We start from the raw sequence: 19807 nt of genomic DNA, 5'->3' as shown, positions 1-19807 counted from the left end.
TAATGCTCTCATAATTTTCATTTACACAGTTAAGTATAGCACTTAGTAAAAGATTTAAGAAAACTAAACGGTTTGTCCAAACTACAATTGAAATACAAAACATTATAATTGAAAGAGGCATAAATATTTTCGTTGTATAAATATTTAACACGATAAAAATATAGTTTTGAATAATGTACACGTTGCTTTGTAAAACTAGTTCCAATAACGCGGGCGGATCCGTCAAGCGGAAAGTTAGCTAACAATAAATGCATTTGGGTTAAACAAAAGTGAAATAGAACTCGATGCACCGGTAAGGTTTAGCGTTCACTCAGCGCGTTTTAACTGTGCTACATCAAACGCTAACAAATATATTACTGAATTATTTTTTGTCCTGGAAAGCAGGTAAAGGCATTGCTTATTTTATGCTTATGAGACTGCATTTGGATTTATCACGTTTGTGAAATAATGGAGCAATAATGATGCAATAATCATAATTATAATCGCCCTGGCCGATGGGCAAAAAGACTATTTTTATTATGAAATGATTTCATATTCATATACTGAGTTTTAAATTAAGAATATCAATCTCAAAATCAAATCAAAATTCTTTTTATAGCTCAAATTCAGAGTATACTTTCAGCCTTTCACTCTAAAAATTGTTACGTAACTATTCGTAATCCATCACACGAAATATTGGAAAAATATTTTACGCCCAATTAGCGCAGCACACTTCCAATAAATAAAAAACATACACAAGTTATTTTGCGGTTTGCGGTTGACACCCATTAGGTACATATTTATATTCTGATAAAATGAGGATGATACGAAATTCATCAAAGTCATTGCATTTGCGTTATTCCAAAATATACTAGAGCTGCCATACTACAGCACTGACTAAATTGGATTTTAATCAATATTTTCCTGCCTTCGATGGTGTTATTTATCAAGTAATGGGCCAGGTTAACGCTGAAACGAAACCCGCAGCCCGCAACCGACACGAACCCGCTAAGGTTTACATTTTCACGCCGGATATTACTTCCTCATTCACTACTACTGTTACACAAGACACAGACACCATATACGATTCCTAGAAAACCATTAGCGAAGCTAAATAAACAAGACAATTTAATTAACTTCTTATAAAATCGTCGATATAAAATAATTACAATTAGTTCAATAACATTGTCGCATAAACATAAGCTCATTAACTAACTACTCTATCGTCACGACATGATAACGATGACGGTTAACGAAGTAATCACATTGCAGTTATTCAAAGTGAACATAAATAGCTCTTAAATTCAATTACAATGCAACCGCTGCGGTGCGTCGCTCGCACTCGAGTCGCGGCGTCCGGGGTGTGCGCGCGATCCCATAATTACCGACGTTTATTGGTAGCAGACCTCCGCCAAGTTTCTATGAGTGATGAGTTTAAATTAAAAATATCCAGCGTTATCGAGCGCTCGCGTGCCGCTTTCGTGGTTTCGTTTGTGAATTCATATTAGTGATTAGTGCGTCTGCGCGTGTCGACTGAGCGCGACATGAGCTTGTGCGCGCAGCCACAGGACGACTCAACTGTCGTGCCGCCACTCATCATTATCGAGGAACCCGACCCTCGGGACTGCTCGGCCGTCACCCTTCCGCCCGAAGGAAACGTGAAACTACGCAATTATAGAATTGTAAACGATAATCTTCGTGCGTATACAGGTAGTGGCGATGTTCTTACTTCACCGACCAAAGGAAAGTTAGTGTCAAAATTCGATCTGTGGTCTTCGATTTCTCCTCCACGAGATAAGATTTTAGAATTGTTGCGACCGGAGGATCCCGGCAAAGACGCGCTGGAAGCAATCGTGCGAGCGACGCCGAGGCGCGGCCTCGTGCGCCCTTATGATGAGGATACAAAACGCTTTCTTCAGAGGACACTTGTGACCACAAGCTCTACAAACTTACCTCAACCTTTAAACTCTGAACCAGAACCTCGGTTGACGAAGCCCGAAGACGCGGATTTAGATAGCAAACAAAAAACTGACTTAAATACGAAGAAAGAGAGATCCTTAGCCGATGAACTTAGAGAAGCAGAGGAAGATGAGAGATCTGGTGCAAAAATTCGGCGAGAATTGTTAAGAGAGTTTCGAAAAAGAGGGGGAGGCATCAGAGAGGCAATGGAAAGGGATCGATTAGGGAAACTTGCGCTTGCTGTAGAAGAAGACGAGGACTACGAAGATTGTGGGCTGTCGGCGGCAGCGCGACGGTTGGACGCGCTGCTGGTGGAGTCACGCAGCTTGCACGAAGAGCTCGCGGGCATTCACGAGGACATGCAGGTGCTGGCCCGACGAGTGGCTCGCCGCGACCACTGACGCGTTGGTACCCACTGACCACTGCCACCACTTACCTTACCACAAAATTGCACAGATCTATAAAAATAGTATTTTTGGCGTTCATTTAATAAGAAATTTATCTAAGAAACTGACGTTTAAAATGCAGATGTAAACACATTAAACGTTTTACTTCAGTTCAGACAGTTCTTGATAAAACAATAAATGTAGATATTTATATAAATAACCAATGGACACAATTGTTATCGCGTGCACTGCAAAGCAACACTCACGTACTTTCTCAATCTAAATTCTTCAATTTCTTTCTTTTAAAAAAAAAACGAGCAAGATATTTCTTAGAACCAACACACTATTACACTACTTAGGTGCTTCTCTAATGCGTAACCACTGCGGTCAGAAGCTGAGAATATTCGTGACATACAACTACTAACAATATTATATAATGTCCGCCATTATTCGAGAATTATATCGTATTGTTTATAAATCAAATAATCTGCTAACGAACCGTAGGCATTTAGGCTCAACAAGCGCGTACTTAATGGTCCAATAACGGCTCCTAATTAATCTTTGTTTGCCGGTGGTGGTGGTGGTGGCGGCGGTGCTTAAATATGTATATTTATTGTTTATTTACACATGAGCTCTACGCTTCCCTTTTTACGTGACGTAGGGTTGTCAATTTTACAAATATAAATTTGATATTTATTTTTAAAAATAATAATAGCTTTGTCCGTTTTAAGGAAAATTTAAATTCCCTTTTGCGTCAATCTCAATCCAATGGGGGTAAATATCGTAATGCTTGTTCAAGGAGAAAATAGCCGAAGAGGTCAGGTTCGAACTTGCGACTTATACATCGCTAGGCAGCCCGTAAACCTTTATTCTGATTTTATATTCATTTCGTTCTTAAATTGAAAAGTAAAACCAATGTGGCTCATGGTATTTTAGTACTGAAACGTTCTTCTTCATTATTCGCGCACCCTTATACGATTATAGGGTTGGCGCGATGAGTTTCGTTATTTTATGCATCTCGTATCTAGATCAACAGTTAGTGACTTCTTTTTTTTTCTTTTAGTAACTCATGCCTTAGAGCTACTGATATTCAACCTAACACTCTTGTAATTTACATCAACAATATTATAAATATTTCCTTACAATTTAATATTATTAATGATACAAGGGGATCCTGTTCCTTCCGAAGATTTTTTTAAAGTGACAAAATTGACTTTATTGTTTTATGCGTATTTTGATATATATTGCCAAATGGGCCACCAGATGGTAAGATCACCACTTGCACATTGGTACTTTAAGAAATAATTATCATTACTTATGTCACTAATGCGCCACTGATAACTATAATTTTATGTCCCTTGTGCCTGTAGTTAACTTACACTAATTATTTTGTATACTTGTTTTTCATGATGAAGAGCCGAGATGGCCCAGTGGTTAGAACGCGTGCATCTTAACCGATGATTTCGGGTTCAAACCCAGGCAGGCACCACTGAATTTTCATGTGCTTAATTTGTGTTTATAATTCATCTCGTGCTCGACGGTGAAGGAAAACATCGTGAGGAAACCTGCGTGTGTCTAATTTCAAAGAAATTCTGCCACATGTGTATTCCACCAACCCGCATTGGAGCAGCGTGGTGGAATATGCTCCATACCTTTTCCTCAACGGGAGAGGAGGCCTTAGCCCAGCAGTGGGAAATTTACAGGCTGATTATTATGTTTATGTTTTTCATGATTGTTGTATTTTTTTTTTATAATATAGTTATGTAGGCGGATACATCGGTCACCTGATGGTAAGAGGCCATCACTAAGGAGCAAAGATGTTATGTTCCTTGTACCTATGGTTACACTGGCTCACTCATCCTTTTCGCGATATTTCATACCTACATGCGCTCCTTGTTTTTCATTAAAAATATATGTCTAAAACCTCTCGGCAGCCCTGTTCACTAACGCAGAGGATACCGGATGCGTTGGTTACGCTGATTTTTCCTTTGAAGTTTAAACTCAAGGGTCCGCCGGCCAGCACATTTTCATTCCTCCAATTTAATTTTTAATCTGTGTGTTTTAAAATTCACGCTCTTTTATGTAACGCTATTATTCTCTTTAGCTTGTAACATACATTAGGTATGTTTATTTTACCCGTTTTACTCGGAAACCTTTTATTTTAAAATATTTATGACATTTTACATAATTTTAAACACGACTTTAATATTGCCACACGAAAAAAATCCGATGAATTTTACCTTGAATATCTTTTTTTAGCAGACGTAGGATCGGTATGCATCTTTGATATTTATAGAATAGAAGATTTATACTAATTTACAGCTCTATACAATTTTTTGTTACTAAAAAAGTTATTTTGACCGGACTACAAGTCAAATTCGAAAATTAATATTAGGTATTAACGCAAAATTATAAATTAAAAAATAATTTGATAACATACTTTTAATTTTAAGGAGATCATATAAATTAAAACTCAATTACGAATACTAAAATAACCTAAAATATATCTGCAGTCAGCTGTCGCAAAGGTGAAGGCGGACATCTGCCTTAGATTCTGTATAAAAGCTTAAAGGTTTATTCGAGTAAAAATTAGTTAAATATCAGCCTGAAAAAGTGTGCTACAGTAAATGTGTTCGGCTAAAGTATCCTCTAGTTCGAGTAGGCCAGTTTAACTACAGGCACAACTTACGCATTAGTATTTGAAGGGATGGTTAAATTTTATACAATGCAATCCGCCAACCTATTTTAAATAAAAAACAAATAAATTCCAAATCATTCCAATACATTTAAGAACCAGTAAAACCATAACGAATGTCATTTAGCTATTTCATTATTCTGGCATGTGGTTAAAACTGTCAGAAATCAGAATCAATCAATAGCGTGTTCGATAATTAGCCCGATTTCATTACGTCCGCTTAAAAATTAATACTAAGTAACAATTTAAGCGTTGTTGTCAAACCAATATAGCCTTTAACTTTCACGTAATAGGAGCTGCATCTGTAAAGCTATTCCGCGTGTAACCATATCCCGTCAGCGATTATATCTAATAATTAATTTAAATAGGCACTTACAGCGCTTTAATCGGATTAATATACTAATACTTGATACATACAGACAAAGCGTTGTGTAAAATAGTAGCAGTATTAATACATAAGGTTAATTTTCACTGATCGTATATATTTTGGGAAGAGTGACGTCACAAACATCGCGGTACAAATTTTTAAATAAGTTATCTTGTCAGGGATAGTTTTCAAGTATCCTGTGTCCTTTTTTGTACAGAGTTTTGTTAGCTAATTTTGCTCATCGGTTGACTTTAAGATGTGAAAGATTAAGAAACTCTCAAATTTATCATAATATAAGTTTCCGTAGCTTCGCTCGCGTTTTATAGGTATTAAGCATTAAAAAAATATACCTATGTCCTTTCTCGGAGTTGCAAGCTTTCTTCATCCTAAATTTCGTCAAATTTGCTTTAGTGGCCGCGAAAGAACAACAGACCAACAAACAGACAGAGCTTCTTTCGCATGTATAGTATCAGTATAGATAATTATTTTATTATTACATTTTACTCACTTAAAACCTAACTTAGCACGTGTAATTAAAATTATCGTTTACTCTAATTAAGTGAAAATATATACTGTATCAAGAACTGGCTGTCTTCCGCTGTTTCAACCGCGTGAAACGATACTGCTTCACACGCGTGGGTCGTAGCGTGATTCTATAACTACTTGGTGCGGTCGGGTATGTCACACATGACATATTTTACGACAGCAATTGACGGTATTATTGTGTTCCGGTTTACAGGATGTATGAGTCAGTGTACAGGCACAAGGGATACACCATCTCAGTTAGCAAATTTGGTTGCACATTGGATACATGATCAATATGACTACAATACCAATGTCTATAGACAGTGGTTATTTATCATCAGACGGCCAAGTCAGTTTTGCCAGTCCATCGCGATAAATGTTTCATATAACGCAAATATATTTATTCAATCTGGACAGCTAGATACTGAAATGCGTTCCAACAAAAAATTAAATTAACTCATTAGTTTTATATATCTGTATTATACTTGTTTTTACCCGCGTGTTAGGGGAGGAGCAGGTGTTAAGTATACTATGTCAATTTATGAACCCCTGACAACATATATGCAAGATTTGATGGTGATCGGTTGAGTGATTAATGAATAAACGTCGTCTAATCATATCATTGAAATAATTATATCATAAAATAAATAAAAAACCGTCTGCTTTTTGTTAAAATTCCATAAAATTAATCATTAGGTATATCAGTGTACTTGTGTGAATTTAACTTCGAGGTTACTTCAATTACAATAACAAACAAGTAAATGTTATTATTGTTTAGAAATATTATACACACCAACTGCCTGACTGGTCTAGGCGCAGACTTCCTTAGTTCAAATCCTGTGGTCCCATTGTTTTTGGCATCATACTAGCAGTGTTTGCGGTACCGTGTTTCGGAAAATATTTAAAGCCGCTTGTCCGGCACCTTTTCTGAATATTCTATCCAATTGTACTATGAGAGTAAGGGAAAAGACTGTGCAATTTTTAAACTGCAAGGATATAAGGTTATTATTGGTCATTATCATACTATTTCCAAAATATGACCAGTATTCCTTAATAAGACGTGATCTTGCCAGAGGAAATTAGAGGAAACAGTATTCAGGATAAATGCATAATAATTGGCACACGTTCTTATACAAAATATGTTCCCAGATTCAGTGTGCGCGCGCATGTCGTTGCACGGCCGCCGCACGTGCGCTCACGGCGGAGTCGCGAGCGTTGCGTTACCTGGACGACGTGGTGGCGCTGCTGCGCGGTGACGTCACAGCCGCCCAACGAACCCGCGCCTGGCCCTTCGCTATAGGCCGCAGACAGCCCGGCAGGAACTATATTGTATAAAGCAGGTAAAAAACTAAAACTAACGCCTTGTAAATCTCACTACTGGGCTAAGACCCCCTTTTGAGACTACAAACAAGCACTTAAGAATCGTCATTCACCGGTTAACAATGTAGTTTATTTCGAGAAGAATTGGAAGGAAACATAACTTTTTATTTGTATTAACGACTTCAAGCAAAGATCATTTCTCAATTGGACTCGTGTATAGAATTATACGTTACCTACTTAATAATTATTGTTAACTTTACGCTAATTATTTATTTTTTCATTGAACACACCATATCTTTGAGGTCAATCCGATTAAATTTTACGATTACATAGTACAAAGATAGAAAACTAAGAGATTTTTAAACGTTTCTTCAAACGGCGCTGTCTCGTTAAGCACCCAATTTACAAAGCAATTTAATTTGTGTAAATGAAACGTATTTACCAAAAGTAATTATTACTTTTTTGTATACGAAAATAAAGGTGTGTGTAAGGTTAATTACTAATCTGTACTAATATTATAAAAGTGAAAATAACTCGGACTGTCAATTTAGTATAGGTATATAGTTTGAGTCCCTGGAAGGACATATGCTACTTTTAATTCACGCCCCAAATGGAGGATGACGGTTTGTGTGTTATAGGTACAGTTTTATCATTTTCGCGCGGGTAAAACTGCGGGTTCAGCTAGTGAGTACTTTAATATTTACGATAACTAAAGAGACATTATTGGCGTCAATGGTAGTTTGGGCAAGGAAACCATAACTGTTAATGCTGTTTTATAGATGTCCCTATTTAATATGATAATTAAATTTACTTAATATAAATGCACAAAATCAAAGTCCCAAATATGTTGGAAACAATATTTTAAAACGCTGTTCTTTCAAATATGGTATTAGAAACAAGAAATTAATTTCTAAAATATAATTGTTCTATGCACCATAATTTGAATAAGATTCTAAGATTAATCTTGCAAAAATATGCAGCAGGTTTAATTCCGTGTGAACCTAGGTTCACCTAGACTTAATATATTCAAGAGAAATAATTAAATATTCTGAAGCGCGTTACGAACGTAATAACAGGGGGCAATAGTACTTATATAACTGTACAAGTATCATATTATTTTTATTATTGCATCTTTACAAACTAATCTTCCGTGGCATTGTTTAACTTAATAGCTATTTATTTTTTTGAATGCCCACTTAAATAATTCAACAACATATAATTCGCAAGAACTGACTATGATGATACTTTTTATGTTTTATAATTTATACACAGACCTGCTGTCCGTTATTATATCATATTATTTGTAATCGTTGTAACAAATTATATTACTGTACTGTGCCTGCATTTTATTGTCAGGCAACCTCACAATCAGTACGATTGGATTCATACTATGATACTATAATTATTATGTATATACGTATGTATAAGCAAAAAATGAGTTGTTCGGTCTATTTATAATCTTAGAGAATAAAGTGGATGTACTTAAAGTTGCTTCACAATATGTTTACAACAGTATTATCTATGTTCACTATGACAAAGATCTTGTCGCAAGAAACGGTGACAATCATTGTACCTATAGACATGTAAAATGTAAAGCAAACTAATAACACCTAGTCTCCGACTTCGCAAAATAAATACATCCTTCTGGGGTACGGTAATTATTTCTATAATAAAACTTTTTGTAATTTAACGTATTAAAATTTAAAGCTCATGTCAAAAAAACATTGATAAATAAATCAAATTACTCAATATAAGATTACATCAAAGATAAAAAATCTTAGTATTTATTCGTTTACAGGCAGGATATATAAAAGTATTTAAAACGGGATATTTACCATGTTTTTTTATTTTTATTTGGTGGAGCTCGATATTTCGAATAAACATGTAGTAATAAAAATAACCATGTTAATTTAAAATCTTATATAGGATATATAAAAATTTAATTCTACTTTACTGACTGAATAGACTGTAATAAAAATGGTAAAAAACAGTAACTACGTAGTTTTTTGCCGGTTCTTCTTGGTAAAATCTACCTTCCGAACCGGTAGTAGCTAGCTATATTAAATTCAACGCTGTGACATGAGGATTCAAATGTACTTTTATGAGTCTACTTGAATAAATAATATTTTGATTGATTGATATTATGGTTTAAGTTTGTGGATATGGATGGAAAATCACAGTTTACAAAGTTTCACAATTCGAATACTTCATCACCGCGAATATTTTATTTATATTTATGAATGAAGGCAAATTGTGTACCAGAGAGCAAAACGTTCGAAACACGTCCATAGACAATGTCAGAAGTTTACATCACTTATTTAATTAACCAATCACATCACACCACCAATCAATACGCCGCAAACCACGGGTTTTTTTACATTGACCCTGTATTGAGCACATGTAGCACCCGGGTGCAAGCAGTATTCCGGAGATCTTCCCTCTAAAAACTTTTTAAGAGATATTTTGGTGCGCCTCATTGATAGTACAAGACTTGAACATCATCGGTTTTTCACACCTTGCATTCTGATTTAGAACGAACCCTCCATAAGCTATGTTATGTCGCTATCCACATATTCTGGAGCCCGAAACACTACGGAAACTATTCAGTGTACGGAACACTAGTACGGAAGTAGTAGTCTACGGAAACAATTCATACCAACTCCACCTTTCAACTTCTCTGCACTCACAATCACACTGTCAAAATATAAACTTCAATTAAAACTCGACTTAAAATCATCACAAAATTTAAAAGTAACTTGAAATTATATTAAGTCTACAACAAAATAAGTGAATGTTAAAATGGCGAGGCGCAAACGAACACCAAACTTTACTTACCGTTTAAGTGAAACGAAGATTTACGAATTAGATAAGTGACTGAGAAAGTGAGAACTCGACGGCTTAATTTATAACGATCGTTGGAAAGATGGTTACGTTTGTGAACTGCCTAAATCTTTATACATCTATCTATTTCAAACATTAAACTTTTAAAATAAACCAAGAATAAATTATGCCAAAGTGTCAAATTAATTGTCGATATGTCGATCATTTGCCGAAAAACAGTTTTAGCGTTAAATTATTAAGGCTTAGAGTTTTTACCATCACGCTGATATTCTTTGATATTCAGTGCTTGTTCCATGACATTCATCCATTCAATAATTCACACCATCGCATGTTCTAATCACAAAAAAAACACTACTGAGTTTTTACGTTCTTAATTTGTTTTTAATATAGCTCGTCGTTGGAGAAAACATCACGATGTGACGAGTTACATGGTCAATAACGTACAAGCCGTATCTTGAACACAAGAGACGAACCATTACGAGCAATTGCCTAACAATGTATCTTATATTATCTGTGAGACTTCAACTGGCAATATTTACCAGTATCAATTTGGCTTCGAATTGTATATTTTTTCCAAATATACGCATTCCCATGTTTAATCTTCAATAACAAATATACAATGATCACAAACAAAATTAGAACAGATTTATTGATTTATTATCTCGTAATCACTATCTAGTTAAATTAAATGTGAGCGATGTCTATTGTCAATTCATGTCAGTAAGCATTAAACGCTGGCTGAGCACCAAACGAGCTAATAGAGGGTGAACTACGGCCTGCGCGACACGGTACTGGCTTCGGACAGGCCCATACGTGTCGAATGTCCGTACATTGTACGCTGATCAATAATCTATTTGTTTTGTAATATTAAACGAGTATGTTATACAAACGTTTACTCCAATTAGTTTTCGTCCAGTGTTCGAAATTCATAATATTATTGAAAACAACGTCTACATATGTAATATTATATGTTGTCTTTTTTGTTTCGACGTGGCTATTGATGCCAATTAAAAAATAAAATATCGATTGAATAATTGGTATTATCTAAATCAATCTTTTTACTCCGAAACAATTTAAAGACAAAAAACAACAATCTTAAATTAAATTTGATAAACTGTTTCGTGTGAATTAACCACCTTTATTTCTCGTCAGAAAAATGCGTTTCTCGTTTCCCCCACTTGTAGTGGGACTCGCCGGTGCCCAGGACGATTAGTGCGGACCTAGTACACCGAATTACCTACTAAAAAACCAGCGGTACTATCTGTCTCTTTGGTGGGCGTCACGGGATCGCTTTTGCATGCCACCGTGACGGTAACTTGACCACCTGTTTTAAACGTGTTATAGTGCTCTTTCAAAGTTTCACGATATATTTGATCCGTTTTAAATAATAGATTCGCATCGAATGCTATCATAAATTTAAGTATAATTTGTATGACGTCAGTTAATGTAAAGGAAGGCGCTATTTTTCAATTTATTATAATTATAAAAATTACGCGACTAATGGAAGTCGAAATTTACCAATTTAAGTAGTTAGCTAGTTTGCGACGTTAAATTGTTATGGAAGAAAAGTGATTTGCATATCGGTGAGCAATTTGAACGACGCGATACGATTTTAGGAAAATAATATATCTCGTTAAACTTTTGATTGTAACTATTCAGTTTTTACCGACAGATGATTATAAAATACTACGTTGAAATACATACTACATAGAATGATATTCGTGTACTAAAACTATGATCAATGTAGTATGGAAATTCTATATGAATCAGAAAAAGGTAAATAAACAAAAAACTTAACTATTTATAATATTAGTATAGGACTTATACAGTTAAATTAAAATTTTACAATAATATATTTATAATACCCTATCAGTGTATTAGGATAGGAGGGCAAGGAAAAGCTGCTTAGAAATAGACTTTTTCTTTGAGGTAAATAAATGTTAAGAATTTAAGGGATGACAGGAGGAACATCGTTGGGGTCGAGCCTTGATGTCTGATATTTCATAAATAAGAAAAACGTTTACAAAAAGTTTAAAATTCTTATTGTAAGTACGTATAAATATGTGAAAAATCAGTTATGTTTTTTCACTCAGTATTTGCTTATCTTTTTAATAAGAACGTTTGAATTGTGTGACGATATCGTATCGTATTCGTTTCACTGTTAACTGAAGAGTCGTCATTACGTAGCAGCCGGTACCAGGAGGTGCGGACCGATCGCTAGAGACACGAGAATTACGCCACGAGACGCGCCGCCGTCCACGTCGTCGGAGCATTTAAACCATTATTACGATTAAAATAAAAATTCCAACCGAAGCTATGTCACAGACGATTTATAAATTATCCAAATATTGCGCACGCGATGTATTGTCGAGGGAATTTCCTACCCTTATGTTCACGATTGGCGATGTCGTTTTGGAGACAATTTGTTTTTTTTTTTTCATTGTATAGGTGAGAAACGAGCAGGAGGCTCACCTGATGTAAAGTGACGTGCACCTGTTACATTTTTTTTTATTGAAACACAAATATTTATTTAACCATTATAATAGCTGTAGTAATCGTAATATTGTATCAATTAATATTTACATTGACACCAATTACCTTAATGCTACCTTTGTATTTTGATAATTGCAAAAAACACAATTCATATATTCATCAATAATTTAACAAGCAATAACAATTATAATAACGTACCTTGTGTTCTGTACGGAGCTTCCATCACTTATATGAACCTCACTACAAATCACATAATTCACAATATTGAACAGAAAAGTCAAAGTACCCTCTTATTTAATATCAATGTTATCAATACAATTCAAAAATAATTTAAATTTAATTATTATTATTACAGAATTGATTCAAAAATTTAATATACATAATGTAAGTCTTTTTTGTAATCGTCTAATTATTTAATAATTTCTTACTTAATCTGTCGCGCTCCACCGGGGGGCCTGCAGGGCAATGGCAGAATTTAAGAAATATGTACGCTCTTTCCTTAAAGGTTCCCAAGTCGTAACATAAATTTGCACGAATGCACGAAATACGGATACCATTTTACTTTGTATAATTTTAATACATTATACAACCTGAGATTCCGTGGTCGGCGTTTGAATTGTTTAGAAATTCTTGTAGTGCCAATGTCTATGTGTGCTAAAGTTCGTATCATAAGGTGATCAGTTTGCTCGTCTGCGTGTCTAAAGATTTAAATATAGATTAGAAAAAAAACGTATGTAAATTTTATGCAAAAACTACTTTTATGCATATCTACGAGTAGTTGTTTCATTTGCTAACCCATACGAATGAAATGAACACGTATGCGTCAGTTGGGTGTTGAATTTAATTAATTAAGTTCCCTTCCTTCTAACGACTAGCTCCTTAGTCTAAAGGATAGATACATGGCCAAAAATCGCAAAGTCCTGAGTTCAAAGCCCACATCTAGCCGATAAAAAGTTATAAGATTTTTCTGTAGAAAAAATCATTTTTTGCATTGTGGTCTAACCCGGCAGTTTAACCTAAAACCTTCTGATCGTGATGTGAGATTGATATGATCTTATAAATAAGCCATTAGACCAAGAAACAGTTGAGAACAGAGACAGAACATAAAGTTAAATAAATGTATAAAGTAACTTCGTATTAACAGTTATCGAATTTCGTATCGAGTACACATGCGACCCAATGGCCTTTGTACACAGGGACAGGGTGACAGAGGGACGGGTCAAGTACAAAAGACTCAGCAGGGTCATGGAGCCATTACAATAAAGGTGATGCGTAGTTTAAATCGTCCTGTCTGTCATTGTTTTTACAATCTGGAGTTTAATTTGAGTTTTAAATACTTCTTTGTACTATGTTTCACTTGAAAATTAAAAAACTTCATGTCTTAATAAATACTTTTCTTAATTATTACAAATCGCACACAACGTACGGTACTTACTTTAAGTGTCATTTTTAAAAGTAATATTAACTGATTTTACTGATTATTATTTATGTTCCAATAATCTGTTAAGTCTAAAAGTTGACTGGAAGAGAAAATCTCATACGAATTAAATTCACTTTTAAAGTTTGTGTTTCAAACAACACTGACAATTTGTTTTTAATGATGTTTGTAGACGGAAAAATGGCCCACCTGATAAAATGTATTAACCATTCCTTAAAATATTACGCCAGCTGATGGTGGAGTATGATGTTAAGCCACAAGACTGAGTATTGCTCTTGCTCTTTGTCTGTTGAATGTGATGTGTGGATGATATCTGTGTCGACACTACCATTAATACTTTCATTTTTTTTATTTCAGTTACAAGATAAGAAGAGGTCAACGATCCATCGACGCAATATGATGCAAAAACAACGCATATTTATACATCAATAATTCTCACAGTATAGAAATAATTAATATAGAAAATTGATTGTCAAACACACGCGCAATTTCGATCGCGTTCAAATTGAAAACAATATTGAATTACGAGAATAGCAAAACGGTCGAAATGTTTGCGTTGATATAGTTTTTAATTATTGTATATTCGATAGTAGAGACTAATTTTATAATGAATATTTAGTTAGACTTCATATAAGTCTCAAATGAGTTGTATTGTAAAAAACACAAAGACCTCTCAGCAATGAAATACATGACATTCTTGTAATAATACTCTAAAATTGACATAAATATAAATATCTATGATATAAAATTGATGAAACAAATTTCCCTTTAATTTTAATCGAACAAAAACACTTCAAATGATTTTATGTATTTATTTTTTATTATCTGTACATTTTGTTTCTATTAAACTTATTTAAGATAGCCTCTTTTTGAGAAAACTTACCTATCAATGATCAATTATTAGTTAGATATCATATTATTAATAATTAAAGCTAGATAATGTCCGTATTAATTGTGTCACAGAATTATAATATCAAACAATTAGGCTTTGTACATAGCGCCGCATTCACGAGCACGGGAAAATTTATAACGCACCGTAACCGTACCGCGTATGAGCCGCAAATTCGACATTCAATACTAAGCCCGGGATAAGTAAAGCTGCTTACAATCTATGTACGTAATATTGATGTAACAATTGTCAGAAAAATAAAAAGAGAGATGGAGGGGGACACCCGATTGGAACGAAGTTGATTACGCTATATTTTAAGTGAATATATACACTTAATAAAAAAAAAAAACATTTTTTTTATAAAACCGTGTGATAGAAAGAGACAGATGGACCGGGAACAATGCGTTTACCTTAGGTGACTATTTATGCCAGTTCACTCTATTGTAAGCCGCGTAAAATTCCTTCACTACAAAAAAAATCTTGTCTACAAATAACGGTAAAAACAGATCAACGAAGATAATAATGAATAGATTAAAATTAGTTTCATTAAATAAAATTGTGTTATTAAATGTGAATGTCATACTATTATTGAGTTAAGATAGTAGAATACGTAAAATGACTATAAAAAGAAAGATCATGAACAGCTGTTTAGGTATCAATTTAATAATTGTCGCACCCGAAGTGCTAACGCGGTCGCGCATGCGGTTCGCACGCGGTTTTAATTCGGATAAACTTGCGGCTTTGCGCACGTGTTGATTTAGGCGCCATGCGTACTTCGCCTTAACACATTGCTTATTTATAGATAGATCTTTGATATTAGGCTATCAATTTGAAAAGTTTATATCGTTGATTGTGTATGTTATTATTATAGTTATGTGAAAATATATGTATTAACTGTAATGTATTTTGTATCTGTTTTTAGAACTTTTAAGACTGAGGTATAACGGTTAGTGAGTATCTGTATAACTTTTTATTGATAAAATACTTTTAAGTTAAACAATAATTATGATAACCGAGCATAAGTGACATACGTAAATTACGTTCCATAAGCCTATAAGACGAATCTATATTAAATATATATTAATAAAATAATATTTATTAGTCAATAAGTTAAAACGTATGATGTAAATTGTTATAAAAAAAATTTGCATGGAAACGTATTGTGTTGTGTAAATATTCGTTTCATGTATTAGTCCAATAAGATTATGTAAGACTAGAAATATACAACATAATTATTATGTATATTTTTTTCCTTATTTATGTATATAAATGGATGAGCTGTATTGATGAGTAATAAAACCCCTTTATTATGAGCCGTGTATGCTCAAATATGACCACGATCATGGCGATCGGTTTAAGTTTTCTCTCCATGGACAAATAAATATACAATAACTCACATGACATCCATCCATTTTTATATATGTATATGATTGAGATGTATATATCTCGGCTAGAACAATTTCGTTAAAGGCACAAGTGTTAAATTGTTTAGGAGTTGTGACCTCGACTTAATATATATTTTAAGGAATAAATACGATTACCAAATGCTCTGTTTAAGCTTGTACAAACTCCAGTATTCCCGTATTACAATAGACTGAAATTAGGAACCTGATCGCTAATGTTATCGCTATACTCGTGTTGAAGATTTGTTACTCTGTCTGTAAACCTTGTGAAAATTTATCATAAATGTTACCTAAAGGTACGACTCTAAGCAACGTTGTTTCATCAAAATCTCTCCAACATTTTCTACTATTTACGTATCCAAATATTTTCTAAAACTGTATTTATTGTCCAATATTGATTTATGAGAGAGTATTTTTATGCAAACGCTACTGTAAATTTTAGGACGCCAATTTCTCATCTCGTATTAAGTAATTTAAAGCAAAACATTCGGGGAAACATGAGTATCCATCGACCCGCATTGGATCAACATGGTGGAAAAAGCTACTAACCTTCTCCCCGAATGGATTCGTGACTTTTGTTTTTTATCATCTTACTTCAATTGTCATAAAGACCTTGTTCTTAAAAGGAATATGAGCCAACAACCTTAAATATTAAATTATAATAGTATAAACTGTCATAACTCCTAGTGTAATAAAAAAATATAACATTCATTGTTCTAGAGACGACCGATTTGTAGTTACATTGTATGAGCAATTATTTTATAGTATTTAAATTCGCTAGCAATACATTAATTTTTGTAACAAAAATTATTTGTTTATTGACACAGGAATATTAAAACGAAATTATATTTATATGCTCATGATTATATTAAATTTATTTGACGAAATACTCCTGATGTTAAATGTACTGTCTGCATGTAACTAAAGAAATCTTGTTATTTGGAAGACATCGATATGAGATATTTTGCCTTTTATTATTTCATATTCTCTCCGAGATGAACCGCGATGGCCTATATGAGGCAGACGTGACTTTTATTTGAACATTGCGGGTTCAAACCTTGCAAATCCAATTTGTTTATTCCGTTCGTATTCAGCGAGGAAAAAAATGTGTCACCTCCAACTCCCATTTGAACAGCGTGTTGGAATAAACTCTTGATATATTCCTACAGAGGAATGGAATGTGTCCCATAAGTGGGACAATTTGCAGGCTCTCACTTGACTTACGCTTGTATTTCTATTTTATTGAATAGCCCATAACGCAATGATAGATATTCTTTGTTGACGATAAAACTAATCTCATTCCAGATATTGCTTGGACTCGATATATCTCCGTCAGATCTATAACCACCACAGTACCATCTCGATTACACACATATAATGTAAATATAATGTAATGTAATAGTGTGTGTAATCGAGATATCACTCGTTAAGAGATCTCCAAAACCATAGGTGCGATTGACTAACTTAGAAAGGATTCTTGAAAAATATTTTTCAACTTTAAGTAAAAGTGGAGGTGTAACCTTGTATGAATTACAGCCGGACGGAGCCGGGGCGCAGTGCTAGTCTTTACTAATATTATAAATGCAAATCTGTGTGTTTGTCTGTTGCTATTGTATAGCTAAACCACTAAAACAAACTAACACTAAACTCCAATGAAAGATATAGGCTGCTATTTTATGCTTAACATCTGAAAACCAGCCCCCAAAACGCGAGCGAAGCAGCGGCAATAACTAATAATACATAAAAGCAACAAATAATTTCGCCTAGTAATAATAATATATTCATTGGAAAAACTAAAGTGAACTATGAAAATATATATTCCTAATAGCTTTATAAATGTATTACCTATTGAATCAAAATATTATTCACTCGACCCGACCTTTCCGAGCAATTTCAAGATGTTATTTTATGATTCCAATTTATTAGTTTAACGTCGAGCTAAAACCGTTTTGGAATATGGATACTATCAAAACCTATGAATTATTGTTCAATCTGAAACTCAGTCCGTACCAACGGGAGATCGCCAAGTTTTGCGTTACCATAAGTTTCTACGATTGGCAAACGTTGGAACTATTTTTGTTTACTTTCCGTAGCATTGCAAATAGTTGCTAACAGAAAAATTGCCAGTAATTTCAGTGGTAAAACCATGAGACACGATGAAGAAATAAATATCTTTACCCAATACAAATCCCGTGAGCAACGTACAGCTTTAATGAAGAACATTAACAGCAGAATCGCTGTTACTGTTAACCCATAGACAAATTGAATTAAATTGTACGTAACAAGTGTTTAAATCTTAGCCTTTTCTTTAAACCTCGACAAAGTAAGCTATCGTCCCATTTTTATTTTATTTTTCTTTTTTATTTTTTCAAAAATATATCTAATACAAAGTTCTAACATGAGTAAAACAATATGAATGTTCATTTCATGCCATACTTCGCAACGCAATCTTATTTTTTTTATATAGTAGGTAGGAGGTAAATGGTCACCACCGCCCATAGACGTTGGCGCTAATAACAAGATATAGTAACCATTCTTTACATCACACCAATGCGCGATCAACCGTAGGAGCTAAGATGTCATGTCCCTTGTGCCAGCAGTTACTCATCCTTCAAACCGAAACACAACAATAATATGAATGTCTGTTTGGCGGTAAAATATCTGATGGGTGGGTGATACCTACCCAAATGGTCTTGCACAAAGCTTTACCACCAAGGAGTGATAATTCTGAAAAATTAACCATCTCCTGACTCAGATACTGTCAACTGTATTGCTATGTCTTGCACACACCCTAAAAGAGGGATTACAGGCATTTCAGGAACTGGTCCAATTTATTTCGCAGTGTTACTCGCGAAGTGTCGCCAATCTGATAGATGAGGGGTACGAAAAACGACATCGACGTTTGGCTATTTGTTGACACCCCCCTGCAATCGATAGACAACTTCTACGTAAAAATATTTCGTATAATATTTATGTAGTTGGTATAAAATAGTTTATTATAGGAATAGAAACAAATGGTTCCTAAGCAACACTCTATTTATGGGTATAAGATCTTGGATTCATTGGTTATCAGCACATTGACGATGTAATGTATATTCCGTAAAATGCCATTATTTTTGAGTTTACGAGACTTAACATTGGCCCATTTGACCATCATTAAACATTAAAAAAACTTCAACCAAAACAACAAAAGCAAAAAAGAAAATCGATAGTTCTTAGAAAAATTGTATACATATTTTTTTATTTAATTATGTATTACGAATATCTTAAGGATATGTCATATCCGGTTAGATTAAATTACAACCGCCAAACAGCAATACTTAGGTTTACAGGGTGAGTGAACCAATATATATATAACCACAGGCGTTGCAGATTTCCATGGACGGTCGTAGTCACTTTCCATGAGGTGAGCCTCGTTTGCAACATGTCACATAAAAAAAAGGTACAAGGGACATAACATAACAGCACACCTTGGGAATGAAATGATCGCCTCCAGGCTGTTTCAAATAACT

General features: G+C 34.1%; 2 protein-coding genes across 5 annotated transcripts in view; one reads left to right on the top strand and one right to left on the bottom strand.

Annotated features, from left to right (window-relative positions):
• Nucleotides 1-19807, bottom strand: part of LOC113396688 (neuroligin-1-like) — a 677577-nt gene that overhangs the window by 195768 nt on the left and 462002 nt on the right. The window lies entirely within an intron of this gene.
• On the top strand, nucleotides 1306-14602 carry LOC113396650 (uncharacterized). 3 transcript variants are annotated; one of them, XM_026634669.2, is made up of 3 exons: nucleotides 1306-2303; nucleotides 7061-7251; nucleotides 14361-14602. In XM_026634669.2, exons 1-2 carry the CDS (start codon nucleotides 1524-1526, stop codon nucleotides 7244-7246), a joined length of 966 nt encoding a protein of 321 aa, XP_026490454.2. In that variant the 5' UTR covers nucleotides 1306-1523; the 3' UTR covers nucleotides 7247-7251; nucleotides 14361-14602. The 3 variants fall into 3 exon arrangements, with proteins under 3 accessions (XP_026490454.2, XP_026490457.2, XP_026490455.2); XM_026634672.2 differs by lacking the exon at nucleotides 14361-14602 and having other exon boundaries at nucleotides 1306-2346; nucleotides 7061-7195; XM_026634670.2 differs by lacking the exon at nucleotides 14361-14602 and having other exon boundaries at nucleotides 1308-2342; nucleotides 7061-7203.

The sequence above is a fragment of the Vanessa tameamea genome, chromosome 4 (assembly GCF_037043105.1).
Source record: "Vanessa tameamea isolate UH-Manoa-2023 chromosome 4, ilVanTame1 primary haplotype, whole genome shotgun sequence".
Classification (NCBI taxonomy): Eukaryota; Metazoa; Arthropoda; class Insecta; order Lepidoptera; family Nymphalidae; genus Vanessa; species Vanessa tameamea.
The sequence above is the reverse complement of the archived record's forward strand: the minus strand, read 5'-3'. Positions and strand labels throughout refer to the sequence as shown.